This window comes from Chelonia mydas, chromosome 10 (genome assembly GCF_015237465.2).
Source record: "Chelonia mydas isolate rCheMyd1 chromosome 10, rCheMyd1.pri.v2, whole genome shotgun sequence".
Lineage (NCBI taxonomy): Eukaryota > Metazoa > Chordata > Testudines > Cheloniidae > Chelonia > Chelonia mydas.
In genome coordinates, this window is record NC_051250.2 from 37,476,501 (window position 1) to 37,495,967 (window position 19,467).

General features: G+C 48.2%; 2 protein-coding genes across 13 annotated transcripts in view; one reads left to right on the forward strand and one right to left on the reverse strand.

Moving 5' to 3' along the window:
* IFT140 (intraflagellar transport 140) overlaps positions 1 to 19,467 on the reverse strand; it is a 248,909-nt gene that overhangs the window by 84,901 nt on the left and 144,541 nt on the right. For all 11 annotated transcript variants that reach the window (XM_043523716.1, XM_043523717.1, XM_043523714.1 and 8 more), the window contains 2 exons: positions 6,843 to 6,999; positions 2,461 to 2,592 (listed from right to left, as the gene is read on the reverse strand). In XM_043523716.1, the coding sequence (XP_043379651.1) occupies positions 2,461 to 2,592; positions 6,843 to 6,999 (289 nt within the window). The remainder of the gene's footprint in view (positions 1 to 2,460; positions 2,593 to 6,842; positions 7,000 to 19,467) is intronic.
* Positions 1 to 19,467, forward strand: part of TMEM204 (transmembrane protein 204) — a 112,847-nt gene that overhangs the window by 50,297 nt on the left and 43,083 nt on the right. The window lies entirely within an intron of this gene.

Sequence of the window (19,467 nt, forward strand, 5' to 3'; positions counted from 1 at the left end):
ATTTAGGCAGTCTCTTCAAGCCATCTTCACTGCCAGAGAAGTGTAGGGAAAAGCCATATGTTAACATTCAAGGGAGCTAATCTAAAAACTGTGCCAGAGCACATTTAAAGCCACATATTAATGAATAAAATACCTGAAGTATTAGCCAGACTAAGTAATGCAAACCACTGTGCAAATGAGTGTTAGATACAATTTGGGGAATTCCTGGTTGAGGGAGAGGGAAAGGGAAAGACGTTGTTAGGTCGACTTACAGTCACCGCAAAAGTTACTGTGGTGGTTCATGTCTACACTACTCTCCTTCTGTTGGTGGTGTGCATCCTCACCAGAAGCACTTCTACAGACTTAAGAGGGGCAGTGTGGGGGGCTGAGAGCCCGGGCTCTCAACTCTGCTTGGTTGACCCCCCACCCGCCCCTGGGCTCTCGGCGGGGAGCCAGAAGCTTCGGCTCAGCTGGGCTCCCTGCAGGGAACAGGGACCCTGCAGTGTGGGTAGTACCTAGGATCCCTGCAGGGAGTGGGGAGTCGGGTGGGCCCAGTCTCGCTCAGAACAGGGAGCCACGTTGGGACAGCCCTCCCAGCAGGGACCCCGGGGGAAAGCCCTCCCAGCAGGGAGCCAGGCGGGCGGAGCCTGGCTCAGAGCGGGGACACCGGGGGGAGGGGCAGCCTGGTTGTAAGCGTGGCGGGCACAGCCTGGCTGGGCGCGAGGAGCTGGGACCCTGGGGGTGGGGGGCAGCCCAGCTCAGAGTAGGGAGCCTGGGCAGGCAGCCCTTCTGGGAGCAGCGAGCCAAGAGCCCAGGGGAAGCTGCACTCCAGCTGGAGCCCCGCCACCTTCCCTGGAGTGACAGCCCAAGCTGTGAGACGGGCTTTCTTGTCAATTTTATGGCTCCAGCATGGAGTAAGCAAGTAACCAGGAGTGTCTACACAAACACAGTTGCCCTAACTACACCGACATAAGCCCTACGCCTTTCATGGAGGTGGTGTTATTATGTCGATGTAGCAGGGCTCTTACATAGGTGGGAGCAAAACTGTAGTCTGGACCTTGACATAATTTGTTGATGTAAGATGCCTTACGTCGACCTAACTCTGTAATGCACACCAGATCTAAGACAGGTCTGTTGTGTCAAGTGGACTTTACCATGTTTAAAATAGTCACAAAACTATGATATGTTTACCGTGTCAGTAAATAAATAATTAGTAATTCAGCCTTTAAAAGAAATGTACTGATTGGAAAAAAAATGGAAATGGAGAGGGAAAAGAGGCAGATGAATGAAGACTGTGGAAGGGGGCAGTTATAGATACTTACAACAGGCTTATAGACACATCCTCTCCGAAACAACAACTAATGGCAGCAAAAAACAATACAAAAGGAGAGAAAGGTAAAAATCAAAGTAAAATATAAACATGGAGCATGAAGGATAACATGCATAAAGTGGAAGTGGAATGTAGCAGCTCTTTTTTTCGTCTTGCAATTTATGGACAGGCAAAACATAATTAGATGTAATCCAGATAAAAGCCAGCTCTTCATGGAAAGGTTATTGTAGTCTATTTATTAGAAACAGGTTTGGGTTGAAAAGTTCAGATCCGGCTCTGAATTCCCCACAGTTTGAGACAATCCAGATGTAGGTTTCTTATTTAGTCCCTTTTCTTAAGAGATTAGGAGCTAACCACAAAGTTTGGATCCACATCCAAACTTCCCAAAAGTTACAGGTGGCTGAGTGTAATTTGCACCAATTAGGCATTCAGTGTAGTGGAAGATGACTGTAACTTATACCCATTTGGTATTTAGTAGGGACTGAATTTAGTCCCTATGTAAGTAGGCTGCAGCTCCTGTTAAAGTCAAAAGGAACTGCACCCACTTATGCCAGGGTTAAATTTTACACCCAAGAGTATCAGGGATGGTGCTGGCATAAATTAAAGTAGAAACGGGATTATTTTACATTCTCTTATTAGTTGCTTTTCCTGATAACTGCTCCATCTCCTTTGCTTGTATATCACTCACCTTTTGCACATCCATGGAATGCCAAATTAGTGTAACTTACATTACATTCATTTTATTACTATCTTTGGGTATATCTATACTGTGATAAAAGACCCAAGGCCTGGCCATGGCTGGCCCAGGCCAGCTGACTCGGGCTCACAAGGCTCAGGCTGCAGGCTTCAAGAACCTGCAAAGGGGGAGAGTCTCAGAGGGTCTCCAGCCTGAGCCTGAATGTCTACAATGTAAATTTTTAGTCTTGCAGCCTGAGCCCTGTGAGCCTGAGTCATCTGACCTGAGCTCTGAGATTTCAGGTCACAAGTTTTTGTATTGCAGTGTAGACATATCCTTTGTCACAACTTTCATTGGTGCTGCACCTGCTTACTCCAAGCTCCATTTGGCTGCATCTGGCCTCAAGTGCAAAGAAAGGTGTTAGCATGTGGTTGGGGCAGAAGTAGCAAAGGATGTCCTCTTTGTGATCTCTCACCTTTTTTGCAAAGTAATAATGTGGAACCTCGATGCCCAGAAGAGCCTGGTAGGTTGAAGGCAATGGGAAGCTGTCCTGAAGCAAAAGACCATGCTCTTCAGTACTGAAGAATGATATAATCAAAACATCCGGCTGGAAGGGGAAATAAAGTATTGTTTTGTTTTAATGGTACAATATCCTATTTTAGTTTTGTTTTCATTTTCCATTTTCACTTGGCAGAGTCTTCACTTGAACAAAAACACCACACAAACACCTGCTGGTGAGGGCAGAGCTACAGGCTTCCTCCCTACAGTAAATGGCCAACAAGTCATTCTACACTTTAAAATATGTTTGCATAGGGCCAGTCACCTCTGCCTTTCAGGAGCCAGCCTCCCCATCCCTGAAGAGGGAAGCCCCTGGTAGCACACTCCTGCTCCGGAAGTCTCTGTTTTAAAGACCCAACACAGGCTCAAAGAAACACTCACAACTGCTTTTAAATTATTTTTAATCCAGCATTATTCCTAGATCCATTTTAAGATCTCAAACAAAGTGTTTCACTACAGACGATATATACAGGGTATATCTACACAGCTGACATTAAAGCGCTGCCACTTTAACATGGCTGTGCAGTCATGGCTCCAGTGCTGGGAGAGAGCTCTCCCAGCGCTGTAATAAAACCACCTCCATGAGGGGAATAGCGACCAGCACTATCTACACTGCCACTTAACAGCGTTGAAACTTGCATTGCTCAGGGGGGTTGTGACAAAGTTCCTCCTCTGCCTTGGTGGGCCCTGCGCTTACTGGTGGATTTGCTCACCTCAGAGATTCATGGCAGCCCTCAGTTTGGCCACTTTTGCAAGTGGCTCGAACCTGCCGTTCACTCAGCTAACCTTATCACTGGCCAGCATGGGGAAAAGGAAGGAAAACAAACCCCGTAGTCTCTGCTGGTCCACCTAGTGGGTCGGGGAACAGGCCAGGGACCTTCCCCTTTGGTGGGACCTGTTACCCGAAATTGTTTAGTCCGAAATTGGGTAACAGGACCCCAGAGGTGAAAGTAAGCCGGCCATACCGGGACCAGCTCTCCCTGACAGCAATTTAAAGCCCTGGGGTAGCGGCGGCAGGGCTCTGGAGGGGATTTAAAGGGCCCTGGAGCTCCAGCCGCCATTACCGCCCCTTTAAATCCCCGCCACCACTACCCCAGGGCTCCGGCAGCAGGGCTCTGGCGGGGATTTAAAGGTCTGGGGCGGTAGTAGTTGCCGGAGCTCAGAGCCCTTTAAATCCCTGCCTGAGCCCTGCTGCCGAAGCCCTAGGGTAGTGGCAGCAGGGCTCCGGAGGGGATTTAAAGGGCTAGGGCAGTAGCAGCAGCCGGAGCCCCGGTGCCCTTTAAATCCCAGATGGAGCCCGGCTGCCGCTACCCCAGGGCTCAGGCGGGGATTTAAAGGGCTCGGGGCTCCGGCAGCCACTACCACAGCGGAGCTCCAGGCCCCTTAAAGCTCTGCCAGAGCCCCAGGGTAGCAGTGGCAGTCAGGAGTCCCCAGGGCTCCTCAGTGATTTAAAGGGCCCCAGTCTCCACTGCAGTAGTGGCAGCTGGTGCCCAGGGCCTTTAAATTGCCCCCAAACCCCAGGGCTCCCAGCTGCCTCTGCAGCTGGTAGCTCGGGGGTGATTTAAGGGACCAGGGGCTCCCAGCAGCCAATACTGCAGCTGGAGCCCCAGGACCTTTAAATCAAGATTAAAGGGCCCAGGGGATTTAAAGCCCTGCCCCTTCCGGTTGAGGCCACGCCCCCTGCTCAGGACTCCAGCGTACCAGTAAGTCCTTTAACTTACTTTTACCCCTGCAGGACCCACAGTCCAGGTCAACTCCTCCGGTATCCAATGGGGAGTTGAGGGGGATGGGGGGGAACCCAGGCCCACCCTCTGCTCCAAGTTCCAGCCCAGCGCCCTGTGGATCACAGCTGTATATAGTGTTTTGTGTAAACCTGTGTGACAGCCACAACTCCCTGGGCTACTTCCCCAAGGCCTCCTCCCACAGGCCCTCTCTGTATCCTCACCACAGGCCCTTCTTCCTGATGCCAGATAGCATTTGTACTCTTCAGTCCTCCAGCAGCACACCCTCACTCTCAGCTCCTTGCGCACCCCTCACTGACTGAAGTGAGGTCCTTTTTAAACCAGGTGCCCTGATTAGCCTGCCTGTCTTAATTGATTCTAGCGGCTTCTTAATTGGCTCTAGGTATCCTAATTAGCCTGTCTGCCTTAATTGGTTCCAGCAAGTTCCTGATTGTTCTGGAACTGCCCCTGTTACCTTACCCAGGGAAAAGGGACCTGCTTCACCTGGGGCTAATACTGCCTTCTATCACTCTCCTGTAGCCATCTGGCCTGACCTTGTCACAAGGTGTTTTTTCAAGTGTACACAAGATTTTCAGCGTAGACAAGGCCTAAGGCTTTAGTTGTTATTCCGCATCCAAAACAACATAGATGCCTACTATTTAACCTTCTGTCTGCATAGCAATATCCCTGGAAGTCAGTAACCCTCCCTGTAGGTTTGAAGAACAATATTTGTTAGTTTACTATTGCTGCTCAGCAGTAGCAGGAGCTCACAGACTGTTTTGGGTTACCACACCAATATCAGAGTTATCTGATAATTCAGCAAAGCACTTAAGCACACACTTAACTTGAAGCATCTAGTCCCAACTGAAGTCAGTGGAACCACTCACATGTTTAATATTAAGTGCAAGTTTAAGTGCTTTGCTGAATAGAGGATCTCAGACTGAAAATTATTTGACCCTTTTCTGCTTCTTTATGTTTAAAGACTCAAAATTATTTAAAAGCTAAACATTTTGTTCTGCTTCTTCTTCATATTAGAAATATCAAGTCTTAATTTCCTTCTCTGTGCTGGAGAACCTTGACAAGGTCTCCGGAGGACCAGAATGTGATGCCACACAAGATTGCAACCTAAACTTCACCTATCATTTCCCCACTACTCAGATTCTCCAAAGATTTTGCCAAGATTATGCAGCAAAGAGAAATGCAAGGTCTTGATATGTCTAATTTGGAGAAGATTATGGCAGGATTATGCATGGATCTGGACCCTGGTCTGGAAGGGACAACATGGACCAATACAGTTTAGATCCAAGGAACAACTGTAGGGATCCCCACCAGACAGCTGATGAGGAGGAAGCATTGTCAGGGTAGTGAGGTCAGGAGTGCTGTAAGCACATTAGAAAGGAAGAGCCTTTGATATATTTGACAGGCTCTCTGGTAAAATTAAATCTGGGCAACATTCAGTGTTAATTCACCACTTTAAAAAAAATGTAAAAAACAAACAGAAAAGAGTCATTTCTGGGAAGTGCAATAAAGAGGTATAAAGGCTGTCTCAAAAAGGCAGTATAGAGGAAAGACTTTTTTTTTCTTTTGGTACTTTGCAGTTCAACTTTAATTGAAGGGTCTTTATCATTCTAACTATACATATCTTGTTACTAGAGATGGGCCCAAGACACAAAATTTGGACCCATATTTCAAAATGGAATGGTGTTTCACATCTGGGATTCTGGATTTGATCCACTGATAAACAGACCTCACTTGCACAATTCTAATCCAGATCCAAGCTTGGATTTTGAATATCCCCAAATTTCAGATATTGGTTCAGACCCACCTCTACCTGCGACACTGAGATTTGAGTTCCTTCATAGAGTTATTTCCCTTCCTCTCTTACTTTGTAACTTGCAGTGTTTTTCATATTTTTACTCAGCCATATATACTTATGGGGAAAAAACCGCCAGAGATGAGCAATGAAGAGCAGCAGTAGAGCCTTCTGCAAACCCTCCAGAAAAGCCCCAGGGATCTCATGATGAAAATCAATATCTTTGAGTTTCTGTGGGAATAAACAAAACTAAAACACCCCAGGTTCAGAGAGGGATAGCTCAGTGGTTTGAGCATTAGCCTGCTAAACCCTGGGTTGTGAGTTCAATCCTTGAGGGGGCCATTTAGGGATCTGGGCCAAAAATTGGGGATTGGCCCTGCTTTGAGCAGGGGATTGGATTAAATGATCTCCTGAGGTCCCTCCCAACCCTGATATTCTATGATTATTGATTTGAACTTACAAAAACCACAATATGAGTGCTCAAGTTAGCTTCAGGAAAAACATTTTGAACTGGCCTCCTGCTCATGAGATTTTCCTATTTTCTTACCACAAATTCTAATATTTTCAGCATGAAACCCACTGCTAACAAGAAAATGTATTATGACCAATAGAAGTCACAAGTACTAGACTCTTAAAAGTTTGTTTGGCTGCTACCTTCTGTGCACTGGATCACAGTATCTACACAGACAATTTAGTGAAGGCCAGAACCAATAGTTTATTACTGGGATTAAAAAAAATCAGAACAGAGCAAGAGAAAAAACATACTGTGCTTTCTGAGCTCTCTGTCTGCTGCTGCTTCTTGTCTGGAAACTGCAGGTTTGGTTCAAGGACTGCTTCACATACAAAAAGTCTTGGTTCACTATGGTCCCAGAAGTGGCTAACAGGGATGCGATCTTGCAGTGCTGGATGCTCAGTAACACTCCTGCAAAATAAAACGGAGGACAAACGTGTAAAGACAGGTGGAACATGTCCCGGGCTGCTTATTCAATTCATTAACATAAATAAGGGATGAAACATACCATGGGTTAGCCCCAAAACGATCATCACATATATAATATAAATGTTTAAAATTTCCTAAGAGTGCAGTCAAGATACAATAAATTTTCATAATAAATACAAACATTCATTGTATTAGGTTCAACCTCATAATAGCAATGCAAAGAGTTCCAGGTTTGACACATTACTAAAGTATTTATAGCTTGCCCAACACCTTCATATCACATGTCCTCTTATGTATTTTATTTCACAACACGAAAAATTGACATTTATTGAATCCCCTGGGAAAGATGTATAATATTCACTCCTGGTGTTTTTTCTTTAGGAGTACTGGGTTACTAGCCAAACATACTAATGAATGGGAAAAAGCAGAAAAGTGAAAGATGGTGTGTAATGTCTCTCAACTGGTAACATAACTAAGGACTTTAAAGGATCCTTTTCGATGGTGACTAAACCACACTTTCATCTAAACTCAGGCTCACTTAATGCAGCGGGGGAGACAGTTGATCCCCTTCCACTTAATTCCAGGGACCATTATTTATTCCTCTTGAATTCCTACACCCTCCTCCAGTGCTCATCTTCCAGGCAGGGGGGTGAGTGGGTGATTTCCTCCAAGCCAGTGCCAAAACTACTCTGTGAATCAGGCAAGGGAAAGGCTCATTCAGCAAGTTGCCATCCCATTTCTCCTCCTTTCTCCATAAAGCACGAGCACATCACTTATCTGGCACAACTAACCTCTCCACCAGCCCAACCAGCATGAGGCTGAACAAGTATATAATGCAGGCACCAAGGATCCTATACTTCAGCATGCAGCACTGCAATCTGTCACCAACTGGAAGTCCATAACAAAGATATGCTATGGAATTCATACTTACTTTGGCCTTTTACCTGGAGAGCTACTAAAATAAATGTAGAACAAGCCATACAATTGTGATGGGTTGGATCACATAAACCCTCTTGGGAACTGCCAACTGATGTGCCAAGACTACTTCGGCTCCTGCTTTCCTGCCCTATCAGCTTAGGACTTCAGTGCCCTGCCTGGTTTGAGCCAGACCCACTAGCCTGCTACAAACCCAGACCCAGGTCTGAACCTCATCCCCTAACAGCTGTAGGCTTAACTGAAAGCAGCTTACAGAAGTGTTCCTGTCTTTAACACTCGGATGCCCAACTCCCAATGGGGTCCCAACCCTCATAAATCCGTTTTACCCTGTATAAAGCTTATACAGGGTAAACTCATAAATTGTTCATCCTCTAGAACAATGGTTCTCGTAGCCGGTCCGCCGCTTGTTCAGGGAAAGCCCCTGGTGTGCCGGACCGGTTTGTTTACCTGCCACGTCCGCAGGTTCGGCCGATCGCGGCTCCCACTGGCCGCGGTTCGCCGCTCCAGGCCAATGGGGGCTGCGGGAAGCGGCGCGGGCTGAGGGATGTGCTGGCCGCCCAGTGGAGCTGTAATTTTTCATAGAACTTGTCTAACTTGTCTAACATAGAGGCCTGGTCTACACTAGAAAAATTACCCATAACTGACAATGGGGGTCAGTAAACTGTGTGCAGCTGATCTAATGCTGAACCTGCTGCTAAGGTTGTCAGCAAAACATAAATCTCCTAGCATATACCAGGCCAGGTCTCTAATGTGACTTGGAGCCAGAGATACTAAGTGGAGGTTTAAAAAAAACAAACAAAAAATAGTTACTAACCTTTCTGTAACTATTGTTCTTTGAGATGTGTTGCACATGCCCATTCCAATTTAGGTGTGTGTCCAGAGCACAGCTGCCAGAAATTTTTTCTCCTAATGGTATCTGCCGGGTCAGTTCTGGCACCTTCTGGTGCCACACACTCATAGTGCCAGTATAAGGGGCCTTGCCAAGCCTGCACCCTTCAGTTTATTCTTACCAACCACTCTGAGAGCAAGGCCAGTGGGCAGGTCTTGGAATAGACATGTGCAACACATCTCAAAGAACAGTTACAGAAAGGTTAGTAACTGTTTTTCTTCTTGGAGTACTTGCACATGTCCATTCCAATTTAGGTGATTCACAAGCAAGCTCAGAGTTCAAGGACGAGCCGACTGTAGTGCTGCTCAGCCGAGGTGTGCATCATCTCTGGCCTGTTGAGTGTTGGCATAGTGTGCTGCGAATGTGTGTACCGAGGACCAGGTTGCTGCTCTACAGATATCTTGAATTGGGACCTGAGGTAGAAAGGCCCCAGAAGGGGCTTGGGACCTCGTGGAATGAGCGATTAGGTTCAGAGGAGGGGGAACACCTGCAAGGTCACAACACACTCAAATAAATGATGTAATCCAAGAAGAAATTCTTTGAGCGAAGATGGGGAGATCCTTCATTCTTTCAGCTATTGCTAGGAAGCGCTGCGGTGAACTACGGAACAGTTTGGTCCTCTGAATATAAAACGCCAGAGCCTAATGTCCAAGGAATGCAGGCGTTGTTCTTCCCTATTTGCATGCAGCTTAGGGTAAAAGACTGGCAGAAAAATTTGCTGCTTACAGTGGATTTGGGACACCACTCTCAGAAGGTATCTCAGGTGCGGAAGATTGTATATGGGGGTTCCGCCGTGAGGGCTTGGATCTCTGACAACCTCGTGGACGAAGTGATCGCCACCAGAAAAGCTACCTTCCAAGAGACGTGCAGCTTCAAGAGGACAAGATTCAGGTCCCATGGCAGATTGGTTCTCTCACCTGAAGGAACACCCTCTCTAGGCCTCTGAGGAAATGAATTACCATCTCATGGGAGAAAACAGACTTATTGTCGACCTTTGGATGGAATGCTGAGATGGTTGCCAGGTGGACCTTGATTAAAGAAAAGGCCAGGCCCTACTCTTTCAGAAACAGGAGGTAGCCCAGAATGAGCTGCAACAAAAACTGCATTGGTGGAACTCTGCGTCAGGAAGACCAAGGGAGAAATGCTTCCACTTCACCGAATAAGTCACACTTGTGGTAGGTTTTCTGCTGCCCAGAATAATTTTACGGACCTTCTAACGAACGAGCCTCCTTGTCAAGATTTAGCCACGAAGATTGCATGCTTTCAGATGCAGCGAGCTGACGTTTGGGTGGAGCAATCGCCCATGGTCCTGAGAAATAAGATTTGGGTGCAGCGGGCGCCCAACCAGAGCTTCCAAGCAAAGCTGAACAAGAGTGGTGTACCAGTGCTGCCTGGGCCACACTGGAGCTATCAGAATGACTAGAGCTTGGTCCTGCTTGATCTTTGTCAGCATGTTGTAAATCAGTGTGGTGGGTGGAAAGGCACAGAACAGATGAGATTACCACATTAGTAGGAAGGCATCCATGATGGAGCCAGGGCTGTGACCCCTCAGGGACAGAATTGCTGACACTTCCTATTGGTGCAGGTGGCAAACAGATCTGTGTGGGGAAAACGCCACCTACGGAAGATGTCCATTGCTATATCTAGGCAGAGGGAGCACTCCTGGTGAGCGGAGAAGGACCTGCTTAGGTGATCTGTAAGTTGGTTCTGTAGCCCTTGTAGATAGGATGCTTTGAGCTCGACCAAGTGAGTGACGCAGAACTCCCATAGACGACATAGGGAAGAAGAATGGGCCCTGCCCTGCCTGTTGAAGTAATACATGGCAGATGTATTGTCCGTGAGAACTGAAACTGTCCTGTTCATGATGTGGGGCAAGAAAGCCTGGCAAGCCAGTTGGACTGCCCTGAGTTCCCCGATATTGATATGGAGCGAAAGCTCCTGCCTGGACCACAGACCTCAAGTCCTGAGATGTCCCAAGTGGGCTCCCCAGCCCCATGCAGAGGCACCAGAGACCAGATGTGCAGATGGTTTGGGGTCTTGCGAAGGGAACCCCCATGCAGACCGTCCAGCAGTCCAACCACCATGTCAAGGAGTTGAGGATTTGAGAAGGTGCCATGAGAGCCCTGTTAAGGTGATGTCTGGAAGGGGAGTACACTGTGGCCAGCCAGGCTTGGAGAGGTCTGAGTTTCAGCCTCGCATATCGAACTAGGTAAGTGCACGAAGCCATACGGCCAAGTAGGCTCAAGCAAAGTCTGACAGTTGTGATTGGTTGTGACTGTAGGGAGCTTATTATCATCGAAATAGCCTGAAAGAGGTCCTCTGGAAGATTGGCCTTTGCCAACATCAAATCGAGAACAGCTCCGATGAATTCTATTCTTTGAACACACGTCAGGGTTGACTTCTGCACATTTATTAGAAGACCTAATGCCCGGAAGGTCCATTATATGAGGACGATGTCGGACTTCACCTGCACTTGAGACTAGCCCTTGATGAGCTAGTCATCAAGGTACAGGAACATGTGGACTCCTCTTCTCCTCAGAAACGCTGCTACCACTGTCATACACTTGGTGAAGTCTTACCAGGTGGCTGACAGATCGAATGGCAGGGCTGCAAACTGGTAATGCCCTTGGTTCACCACAAACCTCAGAAACCTTCTGTGGCCTTGGAAAAAAATCAGTATATGAAAATATGCGTTCTTGAAGTCGAGGGCAGCATACCAATCCCCTTGATCCAGTGATAGGACGATGGAAGCCAAGGAGATCAAGAGGAACTTAAACTTTTTGAGATAGGAGTTGAGCCATCCAAGTCGAGGATTGGTCTGAGAGCTTACTTGGCTTTGGGGATCAGGAAATAGCGGGAACAGAACCCTTTCCCTCTTAGCGATAGTAGAACATCTTCCACAGCTCCCATCTGGAGAAGGGATTGAACTTCTTGCTCTAACTGAAGCTCAGGAGAAGGGTAGAAAGGTGGGGTAGAAGTAAACTGGAGGGAATATCCGAATTCCACTGTGTTTAAGACCCAGCGGTCTGAAGTAACCTGTTCCCAGGCTTTGAAGAAATGGGAAATGTGGATGGAAAAGATAGGGTGACTGGATCCTTGATTAAAGGGATTGATAGGTCACCCTTGAGCATCTCATCAAAAAAAGTGCTTCAGAGCCAACTGGGAAGGCCCCGTGGAGGAGGGTGGAGGTGACCTACTACATCCAAACCCCATTGTTTCTTCTCCTCCTCTGGTCATGCCAGGGTGGCTGAGGATAATAATGCCGATATTGTTTTGACCTATACAATCTTTTGGGCTGTGCCAGAGTATGCAGCCCCAGGGACTTTAATGTCACCTTCGAGTCTTTTAGGCCATATAGCCTGGCATCTGTTTGCTCTGATAAGATCAAGGGTCCTGTGCTGTTATTGACATGAACTGTGACCGTATAGATCATTGTTGCAACCAAGGTCCTATAGTTGCACCAAATCTTGTACAAGGGAGGTCAAGTAAGGTGTCTATGGAAAGGTTGTAATTTGCTGGTTATGATTATGCTGCCTGTATGTGTGTATCATTTTTGTATTTGAAGTTATGAATATTGGCTATGTACTTGTATCCAATGTGTTTGATTCTAACTAGCATCAGTGAAGTATTTGGTCAGCTTCTTGAAAAAGGTCTGTCAGGGTTCCTTCCCCACTCTGAACTCTAGGGTACAGATGTGGGGACCCGCATGAAAGACCCCCTAAGCTTATTTTTACCAGATTAGGTTAAAAACATTCCCAAGGCACAAACTTTGCCTTGTCTTTGAACAGTATGCTGCCACCACCAAGTGATTTAGACAAAGAAAAGAGAGAGGTCCACTTGGAGTTCCTATTTCCCCCAAATATCCCCCCAAGTCCTTACACCCCCTTTCCTGGGGAGGCTTGAGAATAAACAAGATGAGCACAGACCAGCCTTGGATTTTTAACACCCAAAAAACCCAATCAGATTCTTAAAAAACAGAACTTTATTAGAAGAACAAAAAAAGATAAGAGAACAACTCTGTAAGATCAGAATGGAAGATAATCTTACAGGCAGTCAGATTCAAAATATAGAGAATCCCTCTAGGCAAAACCTTAAGTTACAAAAAGACACAAAAACAGGAATACACATTTCCTCCAGCACAGCAAATTTCACAAGCCAAAACAAAGAAAACCTAACCCATTTTCTAGCCAGATTACTTACTAACTTTACAGGAGTTGGAGGGCTTGCATCCTTGATCTGTTCCCGGCAAAGGTATCACTCAGACGGACAAAAGCCTTTCCCCCTCCCTCCAGATTTGAACGTATCTTGTCCCCCTGACTGGTCATTTTGGGTCAGGTGCCAGCCAGGTTACCCGAGCTTCTTAACCCTTTACAGGTAAAAGGACTTTGCCTCTGGCCAGGAGGGATTTTATAGCACTGTATACAGAAAGGTGGTTACCCTTCCCTTTATATTTATGACAGGGTCTTTTCTGAGTAAGTGCCCAATCAAGAAACACTTAATTGGCAATGGAGTTTGGGAGATGCCAATCCACATCTGAGCTTTCCTGGGAATGTTCAAACTAACATGTAAAAAATGGCATCGGCCTGCAAAAAGCTGAATCATTCATGGACATGTGACTTGCCTAGGTGGCTACAAACTCCATCTTGTTGCTGTGATTTTACACAGAAGAACAAAGGGGTTTCCACCCACAAGAGAGAGAATATAAAAGGCCCTGGAAGCCCCTCCATTTTGTCTTCAGCTGGCTCAATAGATAGCCTCTCCACCCCAAAGAGATGCCTGAAAGAAACTGGAACAAAGGTCTGTAACTACGGGGGTGTGAGTGATTGCTGGACCCAGCTCATAAGCAACAACGTTGGTCTGAAAAGGATTGGGCCCAGACTAGGAAGGAGTCTAGTCTTTGACAGAAGCTTATTGGGACATCTCTAAGGGTGAGATTTACCTGTATTCAGTTTCCTAATGTATTAAGCTTAGACTTGTATGTTTTGTTTGATTTTGCTTGGTAACTTACTTAGTTCTGTCTGTTATTACTTGAAACCACTTAAATCCAACTTTTTATACTTTTTGCTTATTAATTAACCCAGAGTAAGTAATTAATACCTGTGGGAACAAACAGCTGTGCATATCTCTCTATCAGTGTTATAGAGGGTGGACAATTTGAGTTTATCCTGTAAAAGCTTTATACAGAGTAAAACGGATTCATTTGGGGTTTAGGCTCCCAGAATGACTGAATACTGGGTGCTGGGAAAGTCCCTGTTAACTGAGCAGCCCCTGGGCTAAGTGAATCTAAATTCTGTGAACTGCAGGGGGGCGTGACCCTTGTTCTGTCCAACTCAGCAAGTCGGGAGTGGAGGGAAGCCTTCTCTGGCAGGGGGGTTTGCTCTCAGTGGTATCCCAGGACATCTAATGACTGTCTTGAGGGAATTACTGTGACCCAACCCATCACAGGTCCCTCAAATGGCAGGTCCCATAATGCCTGTTGAACTTCCTGCAGGAACCCTGATGCCTGCAACCAGTAGCTTCTGCACATGGTGATGGCTGTGGCCATTGATCTGGCCACAGAATCTGCACCATCCAGGGCTGCCTGCAGAGAGGCTCTGGCCACCTCCTACATGAGGGTCAAGAACGCCTGCTGGCTATTCTGGGGAGGCCTATCTTTAAATCTGTTCATTGCTGCCCACATGTTAAAATCATAGCAACCCAGCAATGCTTGCTCGTTCGCTATGCAAAGTTGAAGCCTGCCTGCTGAGTAGGCTTTCCTCCCAAGCAGGCCCAGCTTTTTAAGTTCTTTTGCTTTTGGTATTGACCCCACCTGGCATTGGCGGTCCTTCTCATTGGCAGCCACCACCATGAGTGATCCAGGGGGAGGGTGTGAAAATAAAAATTCACAGCCTTTAGCATGTACAAAGTACTTCCACTCCGTTCTTTTGGCTGTGGGCGGGAGGGAGGCTGGGTTCTGTGAAAAAGCCTTAACAGGCTCCATAATTGCCTCATGCGGGAGGAGAGCAACCTTTGCAGGAGCTGTTGCCACCAAGATGTTCAAGAAGCCATGGGTTGGCTACTTGATGACTTCAGGTTGCACACCACCCACTTTAATAAATCCTGGTGTGCCCCTTTGTCATCAGCTCCTCATCTGGCAAAGAGGAGGAAGAGGTGTGCAAAGTTGTCAAGGCTTCCAATGCATCCTCTCTTCAGGGAACCTGCTCCCGCTGACTGATACCGGCTTCGGTACCTGGTTGCACACCAGGTTGCGCACCCTGTTCGGTGTCGGGCTCCGGAGCGTGGCCAGCCCCCTCACTGGCACCAGTGTTCAGATCCAGGGTTTCTCGGTGCAGTATTGGTGGCGTCCTACTCTCCGAGGTCACTGAGTAGGAACACCATGAGCTGGTGTCTTGACCGGGGGAAACCCCCATGGGCTGCAGAAGGGCCACTGCATGGGCCAAGTGTTCTGGGGCATCATCACGCCTGGAACTCCCAAGGTCAGCGAAGGTTGCAGGGAGTGGCATATGCAATCTTGCCTGTCTCAGTGGTGCAAAAAGCAGGACACTGAGTCTGACCCCAAGGAGGAGGACGAAGATCGAGTGACCAAGGCAGCACTGACCCTCCCAGCACCAGGGAATGGTGCCGTGGCTATGTTCTGGGTGAAGCAATCAGAGGACCCTGGAGAGTGGTATTGGCACTGGCCTGGAGCTGGTGGAGGCCTCTGTTCCGCCAACCAGCGTTGGCAGTGTCTTGTCCACTAGGTGATCCCAGTATCAGAAGAGCCAGTCTCCAGCTGATGCGTATGCTTCTGGGGTAGACGGTACTGCAAAATGGTCAGTATGTTGCCAGATAGGAGGTTGCGCTTCCCTTTATGGGGTCTGCAGTGCCAGCATAGCTGTCAGTGGTACTGTCTGCCACGGTGCCAGAGAGGGAGAGTGGCCTAGCATGGGTCTTGCTCTATCCTGCTCTCTTCACCTATCTCCTCCTGGTGCCAGACAGCGGCTCTTTTCATGGTGCCTATGATGTTTCTTCTTGGGCACTGGTGAGGAGGAACAGTGCTGAGAGCCTCTACCAGTGGGAGGCGCACTGCAGACCAATGACGATGTACTTGGCACCAAGTCAGATCTTGACTCCAAGGCGGGTCTCAGTGCTACCTCCATGAGGAGTTTCTTTAGTCTCACTGTCCGGTCTTTTTGGGTGCACAGTTAAAACTCCCGACAGATCTGGCAGCGATCCTTCCTGTGAGCCTCTTCTAAACACTTGAGACAGCTCAAGTGAGGGTCGCCGGTGGGCACAGGTTTGTCACAGGAAGAACAAGGCTTAAACCCCAGAAACCAAGACGGGAGGCACCTCTCTGTCACGGAGAGATGTCTTAATTGTATCACACTAAAACTCACTAAAAACTATTCGAACTAACTAAACTGTATAAGAACCACTATAAGAGTTTTGCCACGGCAAAGGAGGGAGTTCCAACAGCCATCAAAGGCAGTAAGAAGAAAAAGACAGTTAGCTCTTTTCGTAACTGGTGTTCTTCGAGATGTGTTGCTCATGTCCATTCCATTCTAGGTGTGTGTGCTTGACACATGTACCGGTGCTGGAAGCTTTTTCCTGAGTGGTATCCGTAGCAGACCGGCTCTGGCACCCTCTGAAGTGGCGTGCATATGTCGCTGTATAAGGGGCACCGCCGGCTTCCCCACACCCTCAGTTCCTTCTTGCCGTAAACTCCAGCAGTAGGGAAATAGGGAGGGTCATGGAATGGACATAAGCAACACATCTCAAAGAACACCAGTTACGAAAAAAGGTAACTGTCTTTTCTTCTTCTAGTGCTTGCTCATGTCCATTCCATTCTAGTTGACTCCCAAGCAGTACCACTGGAGGCAGGTAGGAATTCATGGACATGTAGACTGCAACACAGGCCTGCCGAACCCAGCGTTGTCTCTGGCCTGTTGGGTGATGGCGTAATGCATGTTAAACGTGTGCCCCAAAGACCATGTCGCAGCCCTGCAAATGTCCTGGATAGGGACATGGGCTAGGAAGGTCACCGAGGACACTTACGCTCTGGTCGAGTGGCCTTTCACAAATCGACAGTGGCTGGGCCTGAGTCAGCTCATAGCAGGTATGGATGCAAGAGGTGATCCATTTTGAGATCCTCTGAGAGGACACAGGAAGGCCCTTTATTCTTTCTGCTGTTGCTATGAAGAGCTGAGCCAATCTGCAGAAAGGTCTGGTGCGTTACAAATAGAAAGCCAGTGCACGCCGAACATCCAAAGCATGTAGCTGCCTCTTCTCACTGGAGGAGTGTGGTTTAGGACAGAACACCAGGAGGAAGATGTCCTGGTTGACATGGAAGGAGGACACTGCCTTGGGCAGAAAAGCCAGATGGGGCTGCAGTTGGACCTTGTCTTTGTAAAAAACAGTATACGGCGGCTCCAACGTGACAGCCCTCAGTTCGGAGACCCTCCTCAGTGAGGTAATGGCCACCAGGAAAGCCACCTTCTATGAGAGATGAGAGAGGAAGCATGAGGCCAAAGGCTCAAAGGGCAGGCTGGTGAGCCTCAAGAAGACCAGGTTGAGATCCCATTGGGGAACTGGGTCCCTGATCAGCGGGAAGAGCCTTTCCAGGCCTTTCAGGAACCTGACTGCCATGTCATGTCATGTGAAAACACGAACTGATTTTGAACATGTGGGTGGAACGCCGATATGGCTGCCAAGTGGACCTTGATGGAGGAAAAAGCGAATCCCTGATTCTTCAACTGAAGCAGATAACCCAGGATGGATTGGAGAGACGACTGGGTTGGGCAGATACTGAGTAAACAGTGTGCCCTTGTTGCCAAGAAGGCCAATGGCATTTTGGGATGTATATGCAGGGGCATTGCCAGCAGATCAAGGGACGTGATCGTTCCCCTCTATTCGACATTGGTGAGGCCTCATCTGGAGTCCTGTGTCCAGTTTTGGGCCCCACACTACAAGAAGGATGTGGAAAAATTGGAAAGAGTCCAGCGGAGGGCAACAAAAATTAATAGGGGACTGGAACACATGACTTATGAGGAGAGGCTGAGGGAACTGGGATTGTTTAGTCTGCAGAAGAGAAGAATGAGGGGGGATTTGATAGCTGCTTTCAACTACCTGAAAGGGGGTTCCAAAGAGGATGGATCTAGACTGTTCTCAGTGGTAGCTGATGACAGAACAAGGAGTAATGGTCTCAAGTTGCAGTGGGGGAGGTTTAGGTTGGATATTAGGAAAAACTTTTTCACTAGGAGGGTGGTGAAACAAGGGAATGCGTTACCTAGGGAGGTGGTGGAATCTCCTTCCTTAGAAGTTTTTAAGGTCAGGCTTGACAAAGCCCTGGCTGGGATGATTTAGTTGGGAATTGGTCCTGCTTTGAGCAGGGGGTTGGACTAGATGACCTCCTGAGGTCCCTTCCAACCCTGATATTCTATGATTCTATGCTCCGCCGCCCAGCAGGAAAACCGCTTCAACTTAGCCAGGTACGTAGCTCTAGGTGAGGGCTTCCTACTTTCCAAGAGAATTTGCCACACCTGACTGGAGCAGCTCCACTCCTCTGGGTTTAGCCACGCAGGAGCCAAGCTGTGAGGTGAAGTGGGGCAAGGTTCGGGTGCAGGAGCCAACCATGGTCCTGGGATAGGAAATCCGCGTGTTCGGGCAGTGGCCACAGGGTGGCCACGGCTAGGCCATGAGCGAGTGTTGGCGAAGCCACGCTGGGGTGACTGTGATGACACAAGCCTTGTCCCTCTTGATGTCTGACAAGGCTCTGCTGATAAAAGAGATTGGCGGGAAAGCATACAGCAGATCCCTCGCCCATGACAGGAGAAACGTGTCTGAAAGGGTGCCCTCGCCTAAACCCTGCAGGGAGCAGAAACGCCGACATTTTCTGTTCTGTTTAGTGGCGAACAGGTCCACTCAGGGAGTTCCCCACCTGCGGAAGAGCATCCTGGTGACCTCGGGATGGAGCTCCCACTTGTGGTGAGAGCAAAAAGACCTGCTGAGGCGGTCAACCAGTGTGCTGTGAACACCAGGGAGATGTGCTGCCTCCATGTGGATTCCTTGCTGGATATAGAAATCCCACAGACGGATGGCTTCCTGACAAAGAGCCGATGAGCACTCTCCCCCTTGCCTGTTCACATAGAACATGGAAGCCATGTTGTCTGTCAGGACTCGCACCACTTGACCCAGCAACTGGAGGAGGAAGACCCCGCAAGTTAGGCAGATGGCACTGAGCTCTTTGACATTTATGTGCAGCGCACACTCCTCCGGGACCAAGTTCCCACATTGTCCCAAGATGTGCCCCCCATCCAAGGTCTGGGGCATCCGATATCAGCAAGATCATGGGCTGAGGATTCGCAAACGGCACCTCTGCCATCACCCTCCCTGGGTTGGACCACCACTTTAGGGAGGTGAGTACGCCGCACGGGATCGCGACAACCTTGTCCAGGTGATTTCTGGACGGAGAGTAGGCCATTGCCAGCCACAGCAGGAGAGGCCACATTTTGAGCCTTGCAGACCACATAGGTGCACACTGCCACATGGCCTAGAAGCCTGAGACAGACTCTGGCTGTGGAGATCAGGTGCACGAAGAGGTCGGCAATTAGCACTGACACTGAGTTGAACCTGTCCTACAGTAGAAA